The sequence below is a fragment of the Chelonoidis abingdonii genome, chromosome 10, assembly GCF_003597395.2.
Source record: "Chelonoidis abingdonii isolate Lonesome George chromosome 10, CheloAbing_2.0, whole genome shotgun sequence".
NCBI lineage: Eukaryota > Metazoa > Chordata > Testudines > Testudinidae > Chelonoidis > Chelonoidis abingdonii.
The window spans coordinates 22,201,615-22,215,952 of NC_133778.1; the positions used below are offsets into that span (position 1 = coordinate 22,201,615).

At 40.8% G+C, this 14,338-nt stretch overlaps 1 protein-coding gene across 1 annotated transcript in view; it reads left to right on the forward strand.

Moving 5' to 3' along the window:
- SATB2 (SATB homeobox 2) overlaps positions 1-12,200 on the forward strand; it is a 166,653-nt gene extending 154,453 nt beyond the window's left edge. Inside the window, exon 11 of the mRNA XM_032793604.2 lies at positions 10,150-12,200. Coding sequence (XP_032649495.1) covers positions 10,150-10,605 — 456 coding nt within the window. The 3' untranslated portion in view covers positions 10,606-12,200. The remainder of the gene's footprint in view (positions 1-10,149) is intronic.
- Positions 12,201-14,338: the final 2,138 nt, after the last annotated feature.

Genomic DNA, 14,338 nt, shown 5'->3' on the forward strand with positions numbered 1-14,338 from the left:
TTGCAAATGGTGATTATGAGTCTAATCCAAAGCCCACAGAACTCAATGGGAGTCTTTCCATTGACTTCAGTGACCTTTGAATTAGGGCCAAGGAAAGTAACTGTTCTGAAGTGGATGCTTAATGTGTTAAATTGTGAATTGAAAGTCCCATGAAGGACCTAGTCCTTTTCTCAGTGAAGTTGGTGACAAATCCCACTGACGTTAATGGAAGTAGGATCGGGACCAAATGTCTGTAATGGATGCAGTATGTAACTGGTCTAAGTGTGTGTGTACCACTGTTTTGTAAAGCTCTGGTAATCTCTTGCGTCTCTCTAGCTTTAGGGTTTCATGGGCCCAAGTAGACTAAAACTCTCCATAATCGGCATCGTAAGAGTTCTTGTTGCAACTACAATTTTTGGTTGTCTAGGATAATATTATAAATTCCGGGTGCGGGTTGTTTCCTGGCCCAGGGAGTGTAGGGGGCATTCTTTCCTCTGAGAAAAGAGAAAGCAAGATCTACTGAATCTTTGCTGCCTCTGACTTCATGTTACAGTAGCTTTATGGGAACTGATATTGCCCAGGGTAAGCCATCCTCAGAGCCTCCAGCTGCTCTGAGTCACTTCTGGCAATATAATCCCTGCAGAGAGAGAGCCTGTACTTAGAAAATTTACTGTCTTCTCCTTTGGGAAGGTAATCTTATGATCCAGTGACAGGGATGGCTATGAGGATGAGGGGGGGTGGGGGGACACCTAATAATAACTTCAACCATTTCTGAGAGAATGTGTTAGAAGTAATGATCTCACAGACTAATTCTCTTTGCTAAGAAGGAAACAATTGAACCGCATTGTAAAACAAAGAATTTGGGGTTTTGATGACACAAATCATGTAGAAATGTGGTTCCTGTTTCTAATCATTCGTGACAGTTATATAGGCAACAAAACCTGTTTTTCACAAAGTAAGCTTTGTTAACCTTTAGCTAGCTGGCGGACATTCAATGCACAATGCAACACATACATATATTTATTCGATTGTCTTATTGGGGGGTGGGAGAGTACATGTTCCCTTAATGACCGGCCATGTTATCATCTTTAGTTCTAGATGGGGAGAGAGTGGGGTGAAAACGAATGTTAATGAATCTAGCCAAAATTGAATGCTGTGCTGATGAAGAACTGTAGTTCAATGGTGTTTGTCCAGTTTGGTTTGTTGCTGTGGGACCTACATCTGGTAGTCTTCACCTGAAGCCTGTTTTCTCATCCAAAATCATCTTAATGGAGATGGGGAACAGCTACCTGTAAAACGGAGCAGTGGCCCCTTCCCCCACCCCAGTATTTCTTTGCTTTAGATTTGAAAAAGACCACGAAACCTTAGCTTATGACAAGTAATCCAGCTCACTCCCGTAATGATATACTACATTATATACTTTCCTAAACTTAATCATTCAATATCTTACTTCCTTCCCTGCAGGCATGTACCATTATATTTTACACATGGCTTCCAGCTGGTTTTCATTGTGACCTTCAAAACATATTTCAATACTGTGCGATTTAAGACTAGTCACTCTGTCTTTTTAAGTCAACTTCCATCGTATTAGCTTTTTGTACGTTTTCTGTCGGTGGTGGCTCATATGTGAAAAGTGAATGTTTGTGTGTGTTTAGAGTACATGGGACTAAAGCTCTATTTCATACGGCATCTTCGGACAACGTCCCTTCTAAAATTGCTTAGAGTGTAATAGTGCTTTTACAGCTCGAAAATTAAATCTATTGGACGGACAGAAAAGTAAGTCGTATGGGTAAGGGGTGAGATAGATTTCTTCAAATTAGATTTGAAAGTAGGTGGAGAAATAGTGAGGCAAGGAGACAGGAAGTCCACTCCAGAGGTCAGAAGATGCAGAGAAGGAGGCTCTTAAACAACGTCATCCACCATTGGTGTGTAGGGACAGAAGAGAGCCGTGCTAGAGGAGCAGGAGGAGAGTGGGGAAAGGAGACCTGTGAGACAAGCATATAGAACAAGTCAGTGGAGAGTTTTAGAAACAAAGGGGGCAAATTTGAACTGAATCCTTCAGTCATGAGGGGGCCACAGAGATGTCTAAGTAATGGGGAGGCATGGTCATGCTCCTGGGACAGGAAAGAGAGGTGTGTGGGAACACTCTGTATAGTACGTGTGCGTCTCTTGCCATCAAGCAGATAACCAGTTTTATTTTGAAAAAATGTGTTTGCTGCATGTGTCTTTCTTCTCTGTACCCTCCCTCCACAGTCCAGCAGACACTTCATGCATATTCTTCTTTGACCGGTCACCGATTATAACTTGCTACCTGTACATGTATATAGAGTAGACAGACACACATGCACATACCCCATCCTTTTAGCTATAAAGAGAATCTGCAGTGATACTTCTATTCTGTGAGCCAGAACAGCATTAACCAAAACTCCCAGACTACATAATGTGGTGTGCAGAACACCCATTAACGTCCATAGGAATTTTGCAGAGAAATCAGAAAAATGGTGACCCTAAATTCTAGAACTGGAAATACAATAAACTTTCCTTTGTGACGGTGTAGTGTGCAGAATAGTAAATGTAATAATCGAACAGCAGAAATCCACTAGTGCATTTTATGAAGCTTGTCCAAAGGAGTTGTTTACAAAACATGAAGTTTAATTCTCACTTAAATAAGAGAAATACAAACTTCTGACTAATTCAAAATAGGTTAATCACCTATGAAATCAGGAGATACAAAACTGTTTGTATTTGGAGGAATTGCAGTGTGTGTGTTTTTGTCCATATGTATCTGTATTTATACATCCATATAATACCACTACAATTTGCTGTTAACACCAGTCTAAATTCAGAGTAGTGCCACTGAAGTCATTGGGGTTATTGTAGATTTACATTGGTGTAACTGAAAGTAAAATTAAGACTGTTTTTTAAGAAGATATTAATTCAGACAAAACCCGACCTTTTTCTAATATATTGTACTAAGCAGCCATGGTCAGCATATTCCCTTCTGGGAAGGGTGGGAAGGTTGCTCCATCTCAGAAAGGGTTAAAAAAATTACGCTGTATTTATCTTTTTTTTGCACAGCCCTCTCTTTGATTTGATTGCTTTGAAGATGCTGTAGGCATCCCTTCATTTCCTTCAAATTAAACCTTTTACTGCTGCTGATCCTGTATTGTTGGGGTTTTTTCATCATTATGTTTGATTGGAAGTCTTGTAACATTTTTCAGATGGATCACTTCTCATGCTGTTTATTGAATGAAAAAAAAAATGTCACTTCCAATTCCAACGCGAACAAACGGAGTAACTCATACTCTTTCTGGATGCTTTTGTACCTATAATAGCTGCTGCCCAAGTTGTGATAAGCAGTATTTATTTCTTGAGGCTTCTAGTATGCAGCTTTCTGAAGTTCATACTGTCAGTTTGTTCATGTAGTTAAATTTCTTGTTATTGACGGCTCTGTGTTTTAGAATGCCAAGGTACACTACCGTTGGAGACTGTTCAGGAATGGTCTGTGAGAGGACATACACTGGGCCAGATCATTATTATCTAAAAATATGACTGAAAATCTCTTAGAAACAAATCCATGGACACAATAAAATCTCCAGAGAATAGTCTAATTATTCAGTTAGCTGGAACATTATGCTTATTTTATTGCAGGAGACAGCATAACAGAAAACGCAACTTTTCATTTTGGTTTTATCTTTTTTTTTTTTTTTTTCTAACTAGTGCAACTTCTCTGATACCCCCTGTGTTTGTATGTACAGAAATGGAACTCTGATCCATTGACATTGACTGTGTTCATTTCCCTGTAGATGGGTCTTGTCAGAATTGAACCAACCTGCATTTCACCAGTGCTGATATCTGCCTTTTAACTGCGGAGGGCAGCCCTGCCATGGGCAAGGCTAGTGTTTTTATGCCTAATGCAATTAGGATGTTGAAGTACTGTAGTTCTCACTTTTCTGCTGATGCTCGCATGCCACAGTGGACCACACAAACTTTCTGTTATTTGAAAGTGGTGAAGCGAGAGTGCCAGGAACATTCATTTTAATTGGTCGAAGTTATTTAGGCCTTACCAATATTTTATTGCTCAGTGCATTAGAGTTCTCCATCACCAGCAGTTACTGTATCATTACAGATGTGATTTTTGCATCTTCTGGGCTGATAGTTGGTATCGTATGGATTTTTAATCTCTGTACAGATTGTCTGTCTGTTCAAACAAACACACACATGAGTGTGTGGGGAGAGTAAAACCAATCTAATTCAGCACCAGATTCTGCCTCCTTGAGTCACAGTGAGTAGTGCCTTAGTTGTCGAGTAGCCCAGCTGATTTCAGTGGGACAACTCATGGAGTAACATGAGTAAAGGTAACATAATCTTTCCCTAAATGTGAAAGTGTCAATCTCAACTCACTTTTCAGCAATAGTTTAATAGCAGCACATTTCTGTGAGATGTCTTATTACTGAGACTGCATTACTTTTACAAAATGTGTTACAGTACATTTAGTAGTGTAGTGTGAAGAGTTATGGGAAATAAAATGACATTTGGCCAAATAAATATGCCCATGGAAACCTTTTATGAGAGTGGGTCTTTGTCCGGCTAGCTGGAAGAAAAGGGGCATTACCCCTTAAAGGTCTCCCTTACAACAAATGAGAAGAAGGGGAAAAGTTTACAGGGATGGGCAGGAAGCAGTTGAGGCCAGGTTAGAACAAGAACACTGTGTTGCCTTTCCTGCTGAGCAGAAGAGTGGGGTGTATTTATCCCCATGTAGCCTTGTAAAGACCCTCTGGCAGTAGGGGGATTATAATGTTACTATTTTCAGGGGAAGTGTGGGACCTTTAATGAAGGGGGGAGACAACCTAGTGACAGATGATGTGGAAAAAGCTGATCTACTCAATGCTTTTTTTGCCTTGGTCTTCACTGACCAGGTCAGCTCTCACACTGCTGTCCTGGGCAATACAGTATGGGGAGAAGGTGAGCAGCCCTCAGTGGTGAAAGAACAGGTTAAGAATTGTTTAGAAAAGCTGGACATGCGCAAGTCTAGGGGTCCAGATCTAATACACCTGAGGGTGCTATGGGAATTGGCTGATGTGATTGCAGCACCATCGGCCATTATCTTTGAAAACTCATGGCAATCTAGGGAGATCCCGGATGACTGGAAAAAGGAAAATATAGTGCCAATCTTTAAAAAAGGGAAGAAGGAGAACCCAGGGAACTACAGACCAGTCAGCCTCACCACAGTTCCTGGAAAAATCATGGAGCAGGTCCTCAGGGAAACCATTTTGAAACACTTGGAGGAGAGGAAGGTGATTAGGAACAGTCAACATGGATTCACCAAGGGCAAGTCATGCCTGACCAACCTGATTGCCTTCTGTGATGAGATAACTGGCTCTGTGGATCTGGGGAAAGCAATGGACATGATATATCTTGACTTTAGCAAAACTTTTGATATGGCCTTCTATAAGGTGGATAGAAAACTGGCTAGATTGTTGGGCTCAACTAGTAGTGATCAATGGCTCCATATCTAGCTGGTATCAAGTGGAGTGCGCCAAGGGTCTGTCATGGGGCCGGTTTTGTTCAACAACATTAACGATCTGGATGATGGGATAGATTGCACCCTCAGCAAGTTTGCAGATGACACTAAGCTTGGGAGGGGCGGGGGGAGAAGTAGATATGCTGGAAGGTAGGAATAGGGTCCAGAGTGACCTAGACAAATTGGAGGATTGGCCCAAAAGAAATCTTATGAGGTTCAACAAGAACAAGTGCAGAGTCCTGCACTTAGGACGGAAGAATCCCATGCACCACTACAGGCTGGGGAGCAACTTGCTAAGCAGCAGTTCTGCAGAAAAGGACCTGGGGATTACTGTGGACGAGAAGCTGGATACGAGTCAGCAGTGTGCCTTTATTGCCAAGAAGGCTTATGGCGTATTGGGCTGCATTAGTAGGAGCATTGCCAGCAGATTGAGGGAAGTGATTATTCCCCTCTATTCAGCACTGGTGAGGCCACATCTGGACTGTTACATCCAGTTTTGGACCCCCCAGTACAGAAAGGATGTGGATGGATTGGAGAGAGTCCAGTGGAGGGCAACAAAAATGATCAGGGGGCTGAGGCACATGACTTACAAGAAGCGGCTGAGGGAACTGGGCTTGTTTAGTCTGCAGAAGAGAGAAGGGGAATTTGATAGCAACCTTCAACTACGTGAAGGCAGATGACAGAACAAGGAGCAATGGGGGAGGTCTAGTGGCAGTGGGGAAGGACTTGGTTGGATATTAGGAAACATTGTTTCACTAGGAGGGTGATGAAGCACTGGAATGGGTAACCTAGGGACATGGTGGAATCTCCATCTTTAGAGGTTTTTAAGATCAGGCTTGACAAAGCCCTGGCTGGGATGATTTAGTTGGTATTGGTCCTGCTTTGAGCAGGGGGTTGGACTAGATGACCTCCTGAGGTCCCTTCCAACCATAATCTTCTGTGATTCTTCTATGTAGGCGTATATTTGGTGGATGTCCAGTGCAGGTACTCAGTATGGAAGGGATACAGTTATCTGATAAAATGGATTGGAAAAGGATTTAAAGGAAATCATCCTTTATGGGAGTTGAGCAGGGGAGCTTGGGACTCCTATGTCTTGTCAGTGGGGAGCTTACCCCACTTCCTTCTCCTGGTCCCTTTAAGGGGGGCTGAGGAAGAGGGTTTAGGGCACCTACATCTTGAAAAGCAGGGAACCCTCTCCTTCCTGCATTGTACAATTTGTTGCTGAGTACTCCCAGATATTATACATGAATAAAGTTGTAGCCTAATTAAACCATATCCTGTCTTTCTTCTGGCATGGATGGACAACGAATAAAGGTCACTTTGATGCAGATACCTTAATATTTGTTTTCCTGTGTGCTCAATTTGGCAATCCACAATGGAGCCATCTCTTCCAGTATTAGTTTGAATTAGCAAGGCTCTGCTCAGTGTGTGTGTGTATGTGTTATATCTTGGCTTTGTCGGGGAGAATAGCTCTTTATATAAAATTCAGTCTGAGCCCTCAACAAATTTCTATCATTTTAGTTCAGGGGTCAGCAACCTTTCAGAAGTGATGTGCCGAGTCTTCATTTATAAACTCTAATTTAAGGTTTTGCGTGCCAGTAATACATTTTAACATTTTTAGAAGGTCTCTTTCTATAAGGCTATAATATATAATTAAACTATTGTTGTATGTAAAGTAAATAAGGTTTTGAAAATGTTTAAGAAGCTTATTTAAAATGCAGAGCTCCCTGGATTGGAGGCCAGAACCAGAGCAGTGTGAGTGCCACTGAAAATCAGCTCGTGTGCTGCCTTCGGCACGTGTGCCACAGGTTGCCTACCCCTGTTTTAGTTCTTCTAAACAATTTTAATGTAGGGTTGATTTTAACAATAATTTACATGCAAGATGTTTGAATATTTAAAGCAAAGACTTGAAGGATACTTTTCAAGTGGGGAAACAAGATTTCCTCCTTTTTTTAATGAAATACCAGGGCCGTATTGATTTTGTTAGCTTGGTAGCTTTGAGTTCTTATCAGTCTTTCCCTGCATTCTGAAGAAACCTCTGGACAAAGGCAGCCTTCAATCCTGTGGGATTTTTTTTTGTGTGCCAGTAATATCTGCTTTATGGACTTTGCGTTAAAGAAAGCATCGGTAACTCCGATATAGTTCTAACAATTCAGTGGAAGTTTCACTTGAGGTAATGGCTGAGTAAGGCCCTTTCTGAGTGATTATAAATGACTGTTAGGATTCTGTAGGAATCATAGATGCTTTCTTTAAACCTGCCTCCAAAAAGTAGATGATATAATAGTAGAGAAACCCTTTAGAGGGTCAAAGACCAAAGAAGTGAAGAAGTGAGCTGTAGCTCACGAAAGCTCATGCTGAAATAAATTTGTTAGTCTCTAAGGTGCCACAAGTACTCTGTTCTTTTTGCGGATACAGACTAACACGGCTGCTACTCTGAAACCTGTGTTTGTCCAGAGGCTTCCTTAGAATGCAGGAAAATTAATTATTTGAACTCAAGGCTACTAAGTTAATAAAATGAATACAGACATAGTGCAGTGAAACCTGTTCAAAGGACACCCTTCATAAGGCAGATTCTTATCTTCAGAGACTTTCCCAAAGTATCCCCTAACTCAGTGGTTCTCAAACTTTTTTTTTCCACAGGCCACTTGAAAATTGCTGAGGGTCTCAGCAGACCACTTAATGATCTTTCCAAATGTTGTTTGTACCATTAGCTAAGTATTGTAAAGAGCTTTGGATAAAAGCGCTATATAAAAAAACCTTAATAATAATTAACATTTTTTTGTTCTACAAATAAAAGCACACAACTCATATTTTAATATCAGTAGTCTTACCTTTCTAATGCACTGGATGTGCCCTCTCTACCCCACTGCAGCAGCCCTGATGAGGCTGGGAAGGAGGGCCGTCTCTTCCCAGCAGTGCAGCCCTGGAGCTGGGGAAAGTCACCTCTTTCTCTGGCCGCCGCAGCCCTGCTTGTCCCAAATTTCTCCCACCCCTCTTCTCACCCCACTGCCCCCTCTCACCTACCTACCCCCTATTTTCCCGAAGGCCACCACCTCACCTTACATGTGCGTCTTCTCTAGGGTCCAGGCACCTAATTAGGGGAGCCACCTGTGCAGCGGCATTAATTAGGTAGGTGACCCCTACTCTCTTGTGTGTGGCCACCAGGTGTGCACCTTAGAGGGAACTATCTGCAAACCACCTGAATGGAGCTTGCGGACCACAGTTTGAGAACTTCTGCCCTAGCCATTCTGGTTACAACACTACCCCTCCTTCCATAGGCACCAACTTCCACTGTTCCCGGTGGGTGCTTGACCTCGCCCCTGCACCACCCTCACCCTGCCCTCATTCTACCCCTTCCTGCCTCATTCCACCCCCTTCCCCCAAGTCTCTGCCCCTGCCCCACCTCTTTGCCACCTCCTCCCCTGAGCGTGCCACGTCCCCACTCCCTCCTGGAAAGTCCTGAGTGCTGCCAAACGGCTGTTTGGCAGCGGGAAATGCAGGGGGGTAGGCAGAAGAGCAGTGAGGCGGCACACTCGGGAGGGGGACGGGGAGAGCTTGGCTGCCGTTGGGTGCAGAGCATGCCCCGGAGCACCCACGGAGTTGGCGCCTATGCCTCCTTTACTACAAGGCCATCTCTTTTAAGCAGCTGAAGTTTGTCTGTCCCTTGAGTGATTGTTTAAGACAGTGATACTCAGACCTCAGTGGTTCAGGAGCCAAATTAGCGATCATTATTACCTCAAAGAGTCACAGTAGAGTGAATTCACTGTTTCATTCTCTCTCTCTCTCTCTCTGTATATATATCCATGTGGAGCTATCGATATAAAAATATAAAATTCTCACTGCAAAATGACTGACCAAGTATTATTAACCATCTGTAGTTGATAAAATAATAACATAGTAAAAGCATCCTGATTGGTTAATAACTTAGACTGGTTAATAATGAAATCAGTGTTTTAATATCATGTGCTACAAAGAGCCGCAGGAGATCCATTAAAGCATCACTTGCGGCTCATGAGCCTCAGTCTGAGCATCTCTGGGTTAAGACAAGTTTCACTACATTTAAAAAAGGAAAATACTGCCACGTCTATCTGAAAAATTTCATTATATAAGTCTTTGTCTAAAAGCAGTTCTCATAGGTTTTAAACCAAATCATATTGTTTGTTATGCGATAGCATGTAAACCAAGATCAGATACCCTTGTGATAGGCACTGTACAAACATACTGAGAGACAGTCCCTGTCCCAGAGATACAAAGGGGTGAAGTGACTTGCCCAAGGTCACACAGACCATCTGTGGCAGAGGTATCTGCTTGGGATAGAACCAAGCTATCCTAAATCCCAGTTGACTCCCATGTCCACTGGTCTACAGTATCCCCCAACTTAATATCTAGCTCTGACCATTTTACTTGGCCTTTCATATTTTGTCCTTCTGAATCTGCATTTACGGTGCAGCTGCTTTGTGGAGAAGAAAGGGATTGGAGAATAAAAATTCACAAGTACATCTGTGTACTAAAGGGTGAAATAAAACCTTGTCTAAATTCTGTCCAACTGCTGTATATCTCAAATGCCCTTTTTAAACAGAGGGCTGGCCACATTTTCGAATTGTGCAGAAAGTACATTGAATATGTGTATATGTTTAATTATATAGGTCCTGCATAGACAGCAGTCCCAGCCTGCAAAGGAAAACACACCTCCAAGAGAAGAGGCCCCACCTCCACCTGCTGAAGACAGTTGTGCCAAAAAGCCAAGATCCCGCACCAAGATATCTTTGGAAGCTTTAGGCATCCTTCAAAGTTTTATCCATGATGTAGGCCTGTATCCTGACCAGGAGGCCATTCATACTCTGTCCGCTCAGCTGGATCTGCCCAAACACACAATCATCAAATTCTTCCAGAACCAGCGTTACCACGTAAAGCACCATGGGAAGCTAAAAGAGCATTTGGGAACAGTGGTTGATGTGGCAGAGTACAAGGATGAGGAGCTGCTGACTGAATCGGAGGAGAATGACAGTGAAGAAGGCTCCGAGGAAATGTACAAAGTGGAACCTGAAGAGGAGAATCCTGACAAAAGCAAGGCAACTCCTTCAGAAATTGATCAGAGATAATGTGAGCCCATGATACAGAAAGCAATACATCGATCCAAGGATTTTCTGTTTGTTTTTATTGATTTGTTTTTTCCTCTTTTTGCATTTGTTGTTGTTGTTGTTGTTGTTGTTTCTGTTGCACACGATCTGTGTGAAAACTGAATGAATTCAGCATTGTCCAATTAAAACATCGCCTTGACACAGACACTTGAGTGTTACACTTTTATGTTTGACTGAGATAATAGTTGTAATCACATAGGATTATGCCTGTTTTAATCTTGCACTTATGAAAGGGACATCTAGCAAGTAAACAGGAAGAAAAAAACCTATGAAATCAATGAAGGAAAATTTACAGCTCTGTGTGTGTGTGTGTGTGTGTGTGTGTGTGCGTGTGTGTGTGTGTGTGTGTGTGTGTGTGTGTGTACACACATAAAATTTTATATATATAAAAATTGCATGGGACAGAACTTTACAATCCGAAAGTATAGACTGTGAAATGAGTTCTTTAAAGATGAAACTTGTTTATGTATTAAAACCACTTCACTATGAGTTGCTTTGGCTTTTTGATAACTGCCGCCTGCTCTCAGGGTGTGGTGACTATTTTTGAATTCCTATTTATTTTCTACGTTTATCCCTGATTTTTTTTTTTTATTGTTATTATATGGCTTCCTATCTGGCAACTTGATGGGTAATTTTTGAGGTATGTATTTAAAGACATAAATCAACACTGCCAAAAAGAGAAAAGAGAGAAAATGGGGGGGGAAAAATCAGGGCACCTTAAAAACAGCTACTATGTTAAAGTACTTTAAACCACAGTGCATACGTAAAGTGATACTGAACGTTCCATTATTCAGACTGCCCTTTCTGTAGTGAACAGATGAATTTTCATGGAATTCAAAATGAGTAAAACTGAAATTCAGTGCATAGAAGACTTGTCTGTTAAGGAGATCTTGATTAAAAAATAGCATTTGGGGATTTGATGAATGGAATTCATACTATGAACCACGTTTTACTGTGGAGTTTATTTACTTGTTCTCTGTTTCAGTTCTTAAAATTTAGACATTTATACCTTTTTATTTTTTGTTATTTTTATTATTATTTTTTGATTCAACATGAAGTCAAGTTAGGAAACTAGAACGTCAAAACCCACCTGGGTAGAAAACTGTCCAGTTAAATGGATTGATAAAGGGGGTCTCCCACTCTTGGCTTCCCTTTGCCTTTCCCCTTTTATGTCTATTAAACTTGGGCTTCCTTTGTTTCATGCACATTATTTCAGTGGTACTAAGCGCTCTCAGCCACTGGTCTCACAAGCTGCAGCCCACATTCAGTGCATGGCAGCCCTGACGCGAACACATTTTTCAATCTTCCTGCAGCCTAGCAGTTCTAGGTAATAAGAATGAGCCGCAATATCTGTGTAATCACCTTCTTGTCATAAAGTGAAACATTTTCCCAGACACCTAACCTAGCAATTATATGACATAAAGCAGAACTTATGCTGACTGACTCTTCAGTGGTATGAGCACTAAAGCTGCAATCTACTATAGTTTCCAACAGTTTGAGGCATCTTGTTGGGAGCAACACCAGGTAGCATTACTTCTCACTTCCATGTAATGATTTCCAAGAGAAGACCTCACCTTCACTACTATTGCAGCTGGACTTATTGCAGATTTCTTCTAAACTGCAGTCAGAACTGTATCTGCAGGGTTTCTTTTTTGTACGTGTTGTGCTTTTATGTAACCTTGACAAAGACCTCATGCAATATGGCTTTGAAAGTTATTTTCTGTTTACCACACCAGGCATTGTAATATAACTGTTAATACTATTTATATATTTGAAAGGTATAAAAAGTAGGAGTAAAAACAAAAAACAAACCTCTGTGTTGATATTTACTCAGAACGTACAATATACAGGGAGAAGACATGTTGCAATACAAGCTAATTCTAGCTGCTCAGTAACCTCTGGAGTTTTTAAAGGGACTTTTTGAAATAATGTTTTGAAACATAACAGTAGCTCTGCATTAATTTTATGTACCTTTGCAAAATGATTGTGGTTTGCTTAATTAAGCCCTTCTTGCTCCTCTTTTTTTTATTTCTGTAGTATGCTGCAGCTTTAATCCGAAGTTCAATGGTTGCTGCTTTATGTTCTTTGAAGAGTTACTCTTTCAAAACTGTCTTCTTTTGCTGTTACTGAAATAACTCCATCTGTGTAAAAGGAAACTGATTTTTGCCCTTGCAAGATTGTTCATCAGTTGATGGCATCAACATTTGGTATCTTTTACACTTCAACCAAAAATTTTATTAGGTATTTTTTCAATGCTGAGTCTTGCCTTTTATTTTTAATTTCACTGCCAATTTTGCAGTGGTTCTAAGTGAATCTGTGGGCATTTTAGCCTGTGGTCTTGCCAGAACTTTGCGAATTACAATGCATATATGTCTATTTATTCAGTATCCATCATATAATATCTATTTGGAAAAAGAAACTTTTCTTGTAGTGCCTCTTAACAAAGCACAATTTTTCGCCTTTTTTTGTGAAATAAAAAATCAAAAAAATCAAAAAACAAATTGTGTTTTATTGCGGTATCAACAATGTGAATAAGGATTAACATATTGTAAATGTTCTTTTTTCCATGTAAATCAACTTTATCTTTGTTATCACTAAGTGATAATTAATTTTTAACTTATGTGCATTGTTAGGCTGTTAGAATTTTTTGGTTGTTGAAATAAAACGCATTCAATAAATATGACTTCATTTGTCTTCTCCTCCCTTGGTTTTCACACCTCAACTGCTAGAACAGGGCCTCATCCTCCCTGATTGAACTAACCTCGTTATCTCTAGCTTGCTTGCTAGCATATATATACCTGCCCCTGGAAATTTCCACTACATACATCTGACGAAGTGGGTATTCACCCACGAAAGCTCATGATCCAAAACGTCTGTTAGTCTATAAGGTGCCACAGGATTCTCTGCTGCTTTTACAGATCCAGACTAATACGGCTACCCCTCTGATACTTCATTTGTCAAGTAATTCACTGGGCCTTATTTTCTTTCTCTCTGAGATTAAGTGAACCAGGCCTATGAAATAAAGGAAAAATAAATGTTCTTATTTTGGAAATAAGATTTGATCAGAATAGCATTACCAGTCATTACAGATGTTTGCTAAATCCTTATAGGCGATTGAAGTCAGTGGAACTTTAGTGGATTAGAGCAGCTGAGAATCTGATGCATTATGTTACTGGATTTTTACTCTGTGTGTGTACACACACACATATCATTTGTGACAGGATGGGAAGGGAGGGGCATAGATGCATTGCCTTTCAACCAATTGGATCATGGTATGCAAAATGAACTCAAATGTATAAAGATATTTGTTAGCCCGCTCCTGTATTTCACTGATGGATATTTCTGTTTATAATTAAAAAGCCACAAATGACTGTGTGTCATGAAACTTTTGGAACACACATGTCCATGGTTAATGGACATAAAAAAAGGCTTTTATTATATTTATGGCAGGGCATCCTACTGAGTGTCTAGGGGAATGCCTCAAGGATTGATGTATCTGTGGAAATGTGTGAAAATGATTTTTTTTGAGGGAATGCAGATAAATGGAAAAAATTGCTCAAAATTCTTAAGCTAACAAAGTAGTGAGTGTCTGGGTTCTGTCCTAGCAGACAGAATTTATATTGAACTCCAGACTTAACAGACCTCGGTTGCTTTAGGTATTGTCATTTTTCCCACCCCCATCTTAATTCTATGG